This window comes from Macadamia integrifolia, chromosome 4, assembly GCF_013358625.1.
Source record: "Macadamia integrifolia cultivar HAES 741 chromosome 4, SCU_Mint_v3, whole genome shotgun sequence".
NCBI classification, from domain to species: Eukaryota; Viridiplantae; Streptophyta; class Magnoliopsida; order Proteales; family Proteaceae; genus Macadamia; species Macadamia integrifolia.
In genome coordinates, this window is record NC_056560.1 from 8,664,269 (window position 1) to 8,677,936 (window position 13,668).

Below are 13,668 nucleotides of genomic sequence, written 5' to 3' on the forward strand. Positions count from 1 at the left end.
TATGGAAATATATTTGGAGACTTGGAGTTACATCAAAATTTAAAATGTTATTTTATAGAAGGTTTTAGTTGAAGAAATTCCAATTTAAAAATGATTGTCTTCAATCTCCATATCTTAATTTGGTTCCGATATGCAATTTTTACCAAAAAAGAAAAAAAAAAGATCTACATATTTTATAAACAAGCTGAGGAATCATACTGACACCTTTTTTTTTTTTTTTTTTTTTTTCTTGTGTTTTTTCGGAATTTATTTTGCATGCAAAGTATTTATTGATCAAGGGAACGTTTCACTAACCACAAGCCCTATCAGATCTCATTATCAACAATGTCAAATGATGTCGTAACAATATTTATTTAAAAATAAAGTTTTCCTTCACAGGTAGCTGAAAGGTCCAGATACGACTCCCATCACTCCCCACCTATCTCTCCCCCCTTATTTTACATGGTGGTGATGGACCATGGTATAGAAATCCATTCAACGTGGTTTTAGAAAAACTCACTTTGGCAAAACTCAGTCCTCTAGTTAATTAGTAATGCATTTGCAACTTCCTCTTCTGTTTTATATTAACATCCCATCTCTTTCACCAAATTAAACTCAGACCTCTTACCGTCAGTTACTGTTAAGTGATGTTATGAAATGACACTTATAACCTTTATGAGTAAAACACCCTTATCTTATTATTCCAAAAATACCCCCCTTTTCACCTGTATACCATTTCATTATCTCATTCTATCCTTTTCTCTCTACTTGCATCTTTAAATTTGAATTACATTATCTATACTTCACTTGTGAAGATAACGTCCACCGCCTTTCAGCTGCCTCCAACATTGTAACCGCCCTTCACTTTGCATTTTTTTTTTTTGTTGAAAGAGAATAAACCATCTTGCTAATCTTCCATCGATTACACTTTCTCCTAAATCAAAACCAGCAAAACTCATTAAGACAAAACCAGCAAAATCAGAGACGAATACAAATTCTTCCATAGATCAAAACCAGAGTTTTGCTGGTTTTGGTAGATCAAAACTCAACGAATACAAACCACAGCTTCTCGAGCTGCAAAACTATGGTTTCTTCCATAGATGAAAAGACTTTGAGACAAAACTCAACGAATACAGATTCTTCAATTAAATCCACATTGACTTGCGCCACTTTCTTCTACCCAAAACCATTAAAACTCATTGAGACAACAAAACAGTCCCTAACCCTAACCTCCAAACCCATAAAGAGTCCTACCTTGCCTCTTAAGAGCATAAATCACATCCGTAATGGTCACGATCTTCCTGCAAGCGTGCTCCGTGTAAGTAATCGCATCATGTATAACGTTCTCGAGGAAGATCTTAAGAACTCCTCTGGTTTATTCATAGATCAATCCACTAATACGCTTGACACCTCCACGCCTCGCGAGACGACGAATTGCTGGGTTAATGATGCCCTAAATATTATCTCTCAAATACCTTACTATGCCTCTTTGCTCCTCCCTTTTCCAATCCCTTCCCTCCTTTGATCTACCAAAACAGCAAAACTACTGGAATACCCATCAAACAAAATCGATAAGATAACCTTAAAAAATTTGAATAAAATAAAATAAAATCTCCCAAGGAATTAAAGGAGATGAAAGCACAAGAAGAAGATGGATAAATGAATGAAGGACGCACCTTGAAATGAATTTCTGGATGGTTTTCTCACGGTGGGAAGCGAAATGAAACTGAAGCTTCTGGTTATTTTCAACAAAGAGAAAGAGACTTGGTTTTTGGAGATGTGAGTGAACAAACCGCCATGGCCATGGAATATGTTGCAGAGAAACGATGGATGCAAACTGAAGAAATGGAGGGAACACAAGGTGCTACCATTTTCTCTGTATTTTCAATAACAAGAAATGGCGACTGTATTTTCACAGCCGCCGTAGTCTCCGTCGCCGAAAGGGGTCCGTAACCGCCGATCTAAAAAGCCCTGAGGCACGTTTTTCAGCCGTAGTCGCCGTCACCGGAAGGGTTGTGATGAAATCAATTTGGGAACTACAAGTAATGGGAGTGATTTTAGTATTTCATTATTTTTCATTATTTTTAGGGGTAAAATGGTATTTAAAAAAAAAAAGAACTACTGATATTAATATTTTTGATATATTTTATAATAATGATGACAAAGGGTATGAGTCAAATTTGGTGAAAGCGATAGGATGTTCCTATAATATTGGTATTTTTCAAGGGTTAACACAAATTACCTTTATTTGGTGCTACTTTTTATCACAAGAAGAAATTAGGAATGGCTTGTTGGGGGTCTATAATTTTCTATAATAACTTTATTTGGAGTTATATGGATTTTGGAAATGCGAGATGCTTACAAGAGCATAGTCAAGAGCATTTTGGCAAGACCTACAAGGGGTTTCAGCGTTGGGGATTGAAAAGATAGGCTTATGGATCGATAATGGAGATTTCAAATCATATATCAGAATGGATCCCCTGTATATTCATGCATGTTTATTGTACTCTAGCAATTATTATGCACTGTCCTAATTTTTAACAAGTACAAACCGATAAGATAGGGAAAACAGTACTCTAACCATTACTATGCACCATCTTAATTTTTAACAAGTACATACAGTTAAGATAGATTAAGATTATTACGAGCCAAACTGGGCATTTAGGTATCCACTTCAAAGAAACTTGTCTAAAGCTCCCTATAGGTGGAAAGGTCAAGTTATTAAACAAAAAACTCTCCACATTATCCCTTACTGTTATATGAGAGTCGATGATGAACTCTAGACAACCTGTAACCGAAAGACATTACTTGCCTTTCTTCTTTCTTTTTTAATAATACATATAAACCAAATGTTTTCATTAGTTCCAAAATGTCACAAAACAAAGTTATAATTCGCCAATGGCCACCTTTTAGTTGTTCCTCTCATCAATAGGTTCACCACCTCTTGAGAGTTCATCTATGCCACAACATGTGCCCGCCCTTGGGTTTTCACTCCTGCAATGCTTGTTGCAAGCCCTAGCTTTTAAAAAAATGGCACACATTCTTGCGCATACCCCAGTGAGTGACAGCGAATCTTGTGTTATTTGGAGCGCCTGAAAGAAAATTGTTCTTTCATCCTTTTTTTGAGATGTCGACAAAAGATAGTGTTATTTGGAGCATTTGAACGAAAAATTAAACATTCCCAGAAATTGTATTGTAAATGCTTTATAATCAATTGCACTGGTAATGCAAAACAGTGGCAAGAAATAATTTCTAACAAAAAACTATATCGAAAACTGTTCTGTAAGTAAAATTCTTTCTTTACACACTTTCAATATATATAATTACATAATATCATAGTTTTAAGGTTCATGCAGAACGTGTTGGACCATAACATTGATGTGGTCAATGTTTCGTATTTTTTTTTTTTGGGAGGACTTACAAATACAGTCGATTTCCATAAAAAGACGTCAGTTTACTCTATTGATACTTTCCATATAAAAAAGACAGAATAGATGCCACATAAAATTCCACAACTTTCTTAGGAAAACTAACATTATCCATCTGGTTACAGCGAGAAGAGTAAACCATATAACAACTACTTGAAGTAGAATATTTCCCAGATTTACTAAAGGAGCAAAACCGAAAGTCCCCCAAAAGAGATGCACATGACAAGATCCAAAGAATTGCATTAGCAGCATTGGTAGGGAACAAGTCATGGATCAAACTTGTGTTCCAAATACCATTCTAAATTAACTCATTTAACATTAAGAATAAAATAGGGCTGATAAAGATAGTCGAGAGAATCCTTTAACTATCCAGAAAAGGTATTCAAGGATCATTCCATATAGAAGTATGTATTACCATCGCCTACCTCTCTATAAGCTAATTTGCAAAGATATGGTAACACTTTGGTAATGCTACTCCATATAGTAGATCCCTTTCCGGATTCGACTGAAGGATGTAGTAAAGAAATTTCATTAAAATACTACCCCTTCAGCATCTTCACCCAAAGTTGATGAGGGTGGGTCAAAACTCTCCATGCCAGTTTAAGTATTAATGCCTTATTGTGAACTGAAAGGAGCCTAAACCCCAACCCTCTAGGATTTGGATTTACAAACTCTAGTCCAACTGACTGAATACTGTTTCTGCTTATCCCCTTCCACAGCTTTCCAAAAACCTAGAGTTGATAGAATCCAATTTTGAACATAGCTTATTGGGAAATTAGAAAACAAGAATCCAATATTGGGATTTAACTCAAAACAGCTATAGCTACAAGTGAAAGCAATGTTATTTTCCAATTAACTAAAAAAATTTCCTCATAGCAGTAACCCTTTCCAAGCCTGAGATTTATTCCTACCCAAGAAGTTACATAGCATTATCTTCAATTGGACTAACTCCCAAACTACATATCTTCAATTCTCCCCTCCAACACTACTACTATACATCAGACCACCATTTTTAAAATTGATCCACTGTCCAGAAATATCGTGAAAAATATTTAAAATAGCATGTAATGTATAAATATCATTTTCAATATCTCTACAAAACAAAAAGGAATACATTAACTTGCAGAAAGACAACAATAAAATGACTCTCAATATGAATAGAGTTAATGTATACATTAACATGGCGGTCAATTGATATGGCAAAAAACCTATAATAATAATTAGAACAATTTCTGTACTTATATTCAACACACTCTTTGGCCTTAATACAAATTATTGGATGGCACTTTCTACCAGGTTTATTCTTGGAGTTTCAATTGCATACTTGGCTCAATAAGGGCATATGAATTTGTCAAGATGAATATCGTGCTTTGGGACAATCAGTAGAGAGGCATATGACTGATCATTCATCCAGCTATTGGAGGTCATATTGCACAGCCTACAGAGAAGTTCTTGCATATATAATCTAAAAACTCGAACGGTTATAACTCGGATGTTAATTGGTGGTTTTATTTTGAAGGATGACTTAAGTTTTGGCTGAGTACGCTCTGACTCCATCTTTTGTAATAAATAACAAACCCCAAGAACTTTTGAGTTACCACTCTCATGTGGAAGAATAAGTCAGCTACCCATAGGCAGTGGCTTAGTAAAAAGAAACCCACTTGAACCATAGCGAAAGTGAGTATTTGTAGGGTAATTGTCATTGCTTATAGTCCCAAACTTGGATGTTCTATACATGACTAGGATGAAGCTTGGGTGAAACTCAGTGGAGATCCATTAGGTGATTGGCCAAGGGTAAGCTGGTAAGGATGTAGTGGAGGATTTTGATAAATGTGACTGTTTGTTCTCCCCTCTTCAAAATCATCCACTGCATCAAAGATCACAAGTAGAACGTGTTGCTAGGGTGGGAGAACAACGAGGTTCAATTGAAAAGCAAAGCGAGCCAACAATCAAGGTCACGAAGGAAGGTGAGTTGGCCAAGTCAAACTAAGCAGAACTTGAAGGAAAAATACTTTTGAACTCTAAACCAAATTTGTCAAAGCAGCCGACGAGTTGATGGGTTCGTGAGGCTCCGGAGGAGTTGCAAAGGAAGGGAAATTAGAGCTTAGTCCTAATACCTTTCCCAATAACCAATCATAGGCCTCTTGATGTATAGATGACCAATTATCCCAAACCACGATACTTATTTAAACAAATTTCAACAGCATATGTCTTATTGAATCAAGTATGCAATTGAAACCTCCAAGAAAAACCTTATAGAAAGTGTCATCTAATATTTGTACAAAGACCAAAGAACGTGTTGAATATAAGTACATAAATTGTCCCAATCACTATTATAGGTTTTCAACCATATCGACTTGTTGCCATGTTAATGTATACATTGACATTGCCCTTCCCTAACAGTTCGAACTCTTAGGGAAGGGCAGCGTCAATATACATTAACAAACTGTTACTGAAGAAGGTCTACTATGAGAATTGCACAGGTTGTAGGACAGACCGTATGAAGGAGGCACCAAAAGGGTGGCTTTGCTCCTTATGCATGCTTTGCAAATTGCATCCCTCTTTCCATTCTTGTACTTCATGACTAAGGACCTGCATATTGTGAAAAGAGTAGAAGATATTGGATTTATGCAGGATTTGTCAAATCTTCATTTATGATAGGGATAGCTTTGACCTATACTTTGAGGAAGGGCAGTGTCAATGTATATATTAACAATTAGATTTACATCCAAGCATGCCTCTTAAAACTAATAATAATGAAGCAAACAAATTTTAATTATTATAAAGAAACTAAATTGGTCACTCAAAATATTATTATTTCAATGAAATTATTTATTTATAAAAAAAATTTTTTTGACAGTTAGAGGACCTAGGCAAGGCCTTGACAACTATTATTTATTTATAAAAAAATAGAAAATTGCAAGCAAATTCAGGAGTAATGGAAAGTTTTATTATATTTTCAAATAGATATCCAAATAATAATAATATGGAATTAGAAGCAAAGGAGATATAAATAAAGGTCATTATTGTGTTTGTTCCATGTCTGGAACAAATCTGAAGAGAACATAGATAAATTCAGGTTTGCTTTTCATCGTAATTTTCATGCTCAAAGATGAGTAAGGCATGGACAAGAGCTCTTGACGTATGAAGTACTATTGCACTAATGTTTGAAAATATTTATTGCAATGGGGCTAACAAAGTGGCTATGTTTTGAGGTATGTATGCATTCAGTTGCACATGTTTAGAGAGAAGATAGCATCTGGGATAACAAAACAATCTCAACTGAAGACGCTGTCAGTCACTAGATGATTGATTTCCTTCATATTACCATAGCATAGATAGGTTCAGTACAAGTTAAGGTTGGAGCAAGACCACTAGGTTTCTACATGCATAGTGTTTGAAAACTTCACCTCTCCCTCTTGCATTTATCAAATTAATAGATGTTATCAGATGCAAGCAACTCCTTTCAAGGATGGTCCAACAGCTGATATTTTCATGATTAGTTCACTGAAATCCATTGGTTGTATTCATCCATCCTTATTATAAAGGAGCTAGAACTCCTAGAGCCGCCTCCACCATATGCCTTCATATTTATAGATGCAAAGTAAACAACAGTAAGAAATTCCAGATCAAAATACAAAAACGTAAAGCAGATACATATATACAAGCTGCACAAGGATACATACCTTTGCAACTTCAGAGGTATCAGTAGTAGTATCCATACTCCTCAAGGACATTTTAAGATTGGTCCGTTGCATGTAAACAACAGCACCTATGGGCCTGCCATCACAACCAAGTATTTTGACAATGATGTCATTTACTATCTAGAAAGTATAACAAAATCTGGATGCCATGTACGCTGCGTTTTCCATTTCAAAAGTGTAATAACATCAAAGCTTAATGAATCAGTAATGAAGAAAAGAAGAGGAAGAAGAAGAAGAGAGGTGGAACTGAGACTGAGGTCGTTAAGCTAGAACACAATAGAGGTGAGTGTTTCCATTGTCCACTAGCTCTCTCCTTTACATAAAAAGAATCATCAAATATCAGTCTCATGTAAACACCATCTGGTAAAACTTGATGGTCCACATTGCATATGCAAGTTATGGTTTGGTCTCGAACCCAACATTTCAGTAGTTTGGATGCAACCCCCCCCCCCAACAAAAAAAAAAAAAGAAGAAAAAATTCATAACATGAAAGAAAGTTAGGACTGTTCGGTCCAAAAAAACATTGCTAAGACAAATCACCTTAAACCAGCTGCAGCACTCCTCACACTAAGTTCCTTGCCAATCTCATCACTTAAGTCAGAATTTCCATCAGCTCTAATTCCCTAATAACCATCAGAATTTCCATCAGCTCTAATTCCCTAACAACCACAAAAACCCGATCAAGCTTGCTCAGAACTTTCCAACATAATAATAAAAATAAAAAATATGAACCATGCAGTATTAATGATATCTAATGAGGATAGAATTTTTATATTCTTTCTGTATGTGCCCTAAAGGAAGCAAAAGCGACAATTAAAGAGCTACAGCAATAAATACAGTAGTGCATTTCTACTTCCATTTAAAAGCATATCCGAAACAGTGAACAAATAGTTGTCTCTCATCAGTCAACAGGTTAAGACCAGCAATCCAGTCCATGATCCAATCAGTACATGTATTAAAATGCCAGGTTGATACACTAGTCACCACCTTAAATTCATCGATTGACTAGACACCAGATGTTAATAAGTAATGAAATCTGCAAGTTAAATGTGAGAGACTCAATTATACCAGACACTCTCCATAGAATCCTTTCCCCAATCGAACCTTGAAAGCTTTATCCAGCAACTTATTTGCAGCATTCTGGCGAGCAGAAATATAAGAATTTCCCTTTGCAATTAAATCCATAGAACTGATCTCCAGTAACTGCATCCAAGCACAGCTTGAAGCCAGTTAAAGAATGATAATAAATTATGACTACAGAAATTGAACTACCAAGATAATGCTAACAAAGGAAGGAAAACTAGCAATAAAGTGACAGTTCATACTAATTAACCTCCATGTGACGATCACGAGACAATGAAAAGAGAAAAATGGCACACGTAAAATTTTCTAACTATGGTTATTTTGTGTTGTTTCTAACTATCTCAAAAAATTGCACATGTAAAATTTTCAACAAGATTTCATTAATTCTATATCCAAAAGACCCCACTTCCTCCAATAAAAGAAGATCCTTCACCTCCCTTGGCTCATTCCAATGCAAGTCAGGGCAGCAGGAAAAACCAGCATTAGCAACGAATGTAACAAAATCCTTGAACAATAACGAACCTGATCAAACACATACGGATTAGTGAGGCAATTCAGCTTTGAACGCAGTTCACTTAGTCCAATATTAAATGCTTTGATGTCAAGTAAGCTCCATCTGCGAAGATCTCCATCTTCAATGTATTTGAGGACCATTGCTAGACACTCTCTGTCTTCACGGTTTAGTAAGCTTGGAACCTCCCGCTGTTCTAAACAAAACAAGAAGGAAGTCTTGTGTATATAATTAATAAGCCATTAAAAGAAAAAAGTAGCAACCAAGGACTAAACCAGAATAACTAATTCTACTTACACCTGCAGATTTCCGTTCTTCGTATTTATTAGCAAAGTAATCATAGGCAGCAGTCGAGCTACTTTTCTCGACGTCAATATAAAATGTTAAATTTGTAGGACAATCTTCTGCTGGGGACATCTTTGCCAATGTGGAATTACGGTGATCAAAGGCTATCACCCTGATTGAACCAAGCTTTAGTCAAATAAGCTAACCTACCCAGTAGCCTTACATTTGAGATAGAGAACATCAAAAGTAACTCTTTATCTACATGAATCTACAAACCTAATTAATTTATCAAAAAAAATTAGGTTATTTCAAATAAATGGAAGACAGGAAAACGAGATATAAGCTTACCGGCCCATGAATCGTGAAAGCTCCATTGCAAATTCCTTAGGTCCAACAAAGTCCATGAGATAACACGTCTGGATGCCTTCGATATGTAAATCTTCAACCCTAAGATGAACAACAAAATAGAGAAACCTAATAGAGTCGAAAACATTTGAAAAATTACTAACAAAGATGGAAGATGAAGTAATATTCTACCAAACCTGAGAGGCTCGACGGATGAAAAGGGCAAGATGAGACAAGGTAAATTGAAATGTAAATGGTAGAGCCGAGCGAAAAGAGCTCCAAATGCTCCCGAGAAAGATGGGTAGTTGTATAGCACAAGGTTGGGGATATTTTCTTCAGAAGCTTTTGACAAGGCATCCAGTGCCGCCTTTGATCTAAAAGTTCGAGATCGTAATCGTATTAAAAGAGACGATGAAATGGCCCATCTCCGCGAGAATAGAGATAGAAATAAAGCCATTGACAGATACACTCCAACCGTTCAACGACCACGCACTGTATCATCTACAGTATTTATCATGTCTGGCATTCAGTGCGAAGCGTTCAACGATCGAAGAGGTGGTGGTGCTCTTCGATTCGAAGCAGTAGTCCACCAATTCGAAGCTCAAACTTCCGAAGAAGCAACGCGAAATCGAACGAAATCGATCGAGGCTGATCCCTATACCAGCCGAATCAAATTAGGGTTTCTAGGTTTTTCTTCGATTCCTGCCGATTCTTAACAACCAACGGGGATCATTAGTTTCAAACTGGACGAGAAACATGTCACACGAGTGTGTATTCAGTTCCTCCACTCCTCATCATTCCCACCATAAGACTTCATTTTTTATTTATTTATTTTTTGGTGGAACCCCCTTATCCCTTCCGTGTGTGGGAGTAAAGACACCCGAATGATAAATACCGTAGACTTAGATGGAATGAATTAAAAGAGTTAGGGACAGTTAACCACTATTGATCAGTTAAAAAAGCATGCAAAAGCTAGGCCTGATCCAAGTATGATATCTAATAGAATTGTTTGGAAGACAAGGATCCAACTTGTTGATCGTATTTAAGTGAGATATCCCCGAGGTGTTGTGTTGTTATTTTTCTTTTCTTTTTCTTTTCCCCTTCTCTTTCCTTTTCTGTTTATCTCGACCAGTCGCAGATCCATGTAACCGACCCCACTAAGATGGGAAAAGGCTTTGTTATTGTTGTATTATTATATAAAAACACGACCATTATAGTGGCCCTTTCCTAAGCGGTGATCACCCAGGTCTTGCCCATAATTTTTTGGGCAAGTGACATGTGTCCAGGCAATGATCCAATGGTTTTTTACGCCTCTTTCTCGACGCATTTGTCAATGTCTAGTTCTCCACGCCTCTCTCCAAGCGTTGGATCATTGTCTGGGCACGTGAACGCTCACCCAAGTGACTATAAACCGACCTAAGAAATCACCGCTAAGAAGAAGAGCCAGATCCGAGAATTAGGCGCCAAAAGGCTAGGGAAGGGATCAAGAAAGAAGTGCTTCAGCTGGTCACCCAAGAGCGAGGCAGGGAATTAAACTTGTATACAAGCCTCAGCCAAAGCATTCACGTTGGGGCAAAAGGATATGTGCGTAGGGAATTTAGCTCCTCCGAATAAGAGGAGTCCCAAAACCCATGGCTAGGGTAAGTAAGTGACCATTTTGCGATCCCATAAGCATGGTGATTTTCAACAATACAAGTATAAGAGAACTTACAATCTTGAAAGCTCAACTTAATACGTTTGATGTTGTGAAGAGCAGCTGACAATTCTATTGGTGGTTGAGGAGAATTGCTCACAAAGTAGCGAATGAGAGCTTGGGAATTCAAGTACACACTATGAATCCCAAGCAGCTCTAGCCATATTCAAACCAAGCTTAGAGGCCTCCAATGTGTGTAATCTTCACGTTTGATGGCCTCCCATGGGAGTTGCATTCCCATGTACTCCCTACGAGCCTCCAGACTTGCATCCATTTGGTCATTTTCTCCAATAGCTCCAAAGGAAAATCTCTTGAAGCCATTTGCATCATATGCAGAAAAGAAACATAAGAGACGGTTTCAAGTCTCCAAGGAAAATCTCTTGAAGCCATTCGTATGCGTAAGAGAAGGTTTGAGTCTTAAGGTTATGCTTGGTATGTATTCTTGGAATGTTTGTTATGCATTCTCGTTTATGGATGACAAAGAATGCGACCAGTTCTCAAATGCGTTATTTAACCATTACGCATTCTGGTAAGAACGAGAATAACTCATTCCAAATAGCATTCTCATTCTATGTTAGGAATGCATTCCACATTCTAAGAATGAATATCAAACACAACCTAAATTTTTGTATGAACATTAATGCCAATGATTATTTTCTTCTTTGGCACAGAATAGCATTGTGATTTATATAGCATTCCGATGGCATTTTGGAAGCATTTGCTAATGTGATTACTTTGCAATGGAAAGGGAAATCAATTTATGAATCTATGTTTTTTAATGAAATAGAAATGTATGATTTTCTTTTATGAAATATTAATATATGATTTTGAAATTTGGATGTGGAATCAGTTGATTCAACTCGGATCAATCAGCCGATTCAAATTAACCCCGATTCTACAAGTATTTTAAGTCCGACCGAGTTTAGTTGCAGTCTTGGGAGTTAACTGATCTAAAGAGCCGACATTTGCTCTCGATTTCTTGAAGCTCACCTTGCATTAATGGTTGCTTCAAGGCATTGGGCATTGATTAAATTCCATTTCAGTTTCTGATGAATCGAAGGGACAATTTTTTTTCCCTTTTTTCTGTTTGGATTAAACCCTGTTCATCTTTACTACAGTTCTGCAAATCCACCTCTGTTTGCTACTTTGATGCGCAACTAAAATCCACAACCTTAGATTCTTGAGAATGGGAAAGAAATTGCTTGAAATTATCGACAAAAGTCACCGATTTAATTGTACAAATGAAAAAGACGCAACAAGAGCTAAATTTTATCACAGAAATAAACAGGACAAAAGCATTTGTTGAATTCACCTCATCTTCCGATCTATCATCTATCTAAAGTCTAGACAATGGATACCTTTGCCCCCGCTGCTTCGAGCTGCTTCTTGGCTTCCTCTGCCTCTTCCTTTGAGGTTCCCTCCTTGAATTTCTTCGGTAATCCTTCAATCAACTCCTTCGCTTCCTTCAACGCCAGATTCGTAAGTGCTCTCACGGCCTTAATCGTTGCAATCCTCGCGTTACTCGGCACTTCCTCGATAAGAACATCGAACTCCGTTTGCTCCTCAACGACGGCTGGTCCCGCATCGGCAACGGCACCAGGCGCTACGGCAACAGCCGCCGGTGCGAAGGCAGCAGCGGAGACACCGAGCTCTTCCTGTAACCAGTCAACGAGGCTGCGAGCTTCTTCTAGGGTTAGGTTTTTGAGCTCGTTTCCAATCTTCTCTACTTTCTCTGGTACGGCAACGGCGCAAATAGGGGGAAGGAAGTTGGCTTTGCGGGACAATTTGGGGCTTCGAATCGGGAAATCTAGGGTTTGCTTCGGGAAAGAGGTGGAAGAATGGGAAGGACACGCAGAGGATGGAGTCGAAGTCGGCGAACGAAGGCTTAGTGTGGTGAGTGTCGACGCCATGATTCTCTACCTCCACTACTTCCTTGAGCGAACAAGATGAAGAAACGGAGACCTTTAGACAAGAACAATGGATGAGATAAGGGATAGCAACATATTGGGACGGAGATTGAATTTACATAAATGCCATTCTCTTTGTCACTTTGATTGACAATTAGACCCTTGTGAATAATCAAAATGCCAGATCCTGACTCGGCAGGAAAACCGGAATACCCAAACAACTGGCTCTAGACAGAAAAAAAATGAGTTTCTAAAATCCGAAACTGATGGGTTAAGGGGGCATTCCGAGAATCGAACTCGGGACCTCTCGCACCCAAAGCGAGAATCATACCACTAGACCAAATGCCCATCTGAATGTCAGGAACATAAAACTTTTTTGTATTCTTGGTAATACAATTTTTGGTTTTTTGCATAGGGCCATGATAATCTTCTTTGTATCATTCCAATTTTATCGGATGTCTCTAAAGATACAGCTTTGGTCATAATTAATCATCATAACCATGTATCTTGTACTAGAGGGCAAAGATCCATGTAATTGATCCCATTTAGCTGAGATTCTCTTGATTTGTGGGTTGTGTTTTTTTCCTCTTACCTCCTATTTTGTTTGAACCTCAATTTTCCCTATTTTGTTTTGCACAGATTCATATAGTCGATTTCATTAAGTTGGATGGATCCTCTATGTTCTGATAGCTGAAAGCACCTTGGCACACACCCCAAGGGGCTCCCAATCATC

The 13,668-nt window shown here is 37.5% G+C and overlaps 2 protein-coding genes, 1 non-coding gene and 1 pseudogene across 8 annotated transcripts; all 4 read right to left on the reverse strand.

Annotated features, from left to right (window-relative positions):
• Positions 1-1,076: 1,076 nt before the first annotated feature.
• On the reverse strand, positions 1,077-1,850 carry LOC122075343 (annotated as a pseudogene).
• A 746-nt stretch (positions 1,851-2,596) lies between these two features.
• Positions 2,597-10,144, reverse strand: LOC122077043. 6 transcript variants are annotated; one of them, XM_042642794.1, is made up of 10 exons: positions 9,533-10,144; positions 9,339-9,437; positions 9,005-9,162; positions 8,717-8,901; positions 8,180-8,314; positions 7,652-7,734; positions 7,094-7,187; positions 6,818-6,990; positions 5,905-5,999; positions 2,597-3,071 (listed from the first exon to the last, which is right to left on the reverse strand). In XM_042642794.1, exons 1-8 carry the CDS (start codon positions 9,790-9,792, stop codon positions 6,907-6,909), a joined length of 1,098 nt encoding a protein of 365 aa, XP_042498728.1. In that variant the 5' UTR covers positions 9,793-10,144; the 3' UTR covers positions 2,597-3,071; positions 5,905-5,999; positions 6,818-6,906. The 6 variants fall into 6 exon arrangements, with proteins under 6 accessions (XP_042498728.1, XP_042498726.1, XP_042498729.1 ...); XM_042642792.1 differs by having other exon boundaries at positions 2,597-3,095; XM_042642795.1 differs by lacking the exon at positions 2,597-3,071 and adding an exon at positions 3,107-3,586.
• A 2,064-nt stretch (positions 10,145-12,208) lies between these two features.
• Positions 12,209-13,014, reverse strand: LOC122075846 (50S ribosomal protein L12, chloroplastic-like). The gene has a single exon (XM_042641016.1). The coding sequence runs from the start codon at positions 12,936-12,938 to the stop codon at positions 12,372-12,374; it is 567 nt and encodes a 188-aa protein (XP_042496950.1). The 5' UTR covers positions 12,939-13,014; the 3' UTR covers positions 12,209-12,371.
• Positions 13,015-13,211: 197 nt separating this feature from the next.
• On the reverse strand, positions 13,212-13,283 carry TRNAP-UGG. Its single transcript has one exon. It is a non-coding gene; the product is annotated as a tRNA-Pro (tRNA).
• Between the last annotated feature and the right edge of the window lie 385 nt (positions 13,284-13,668).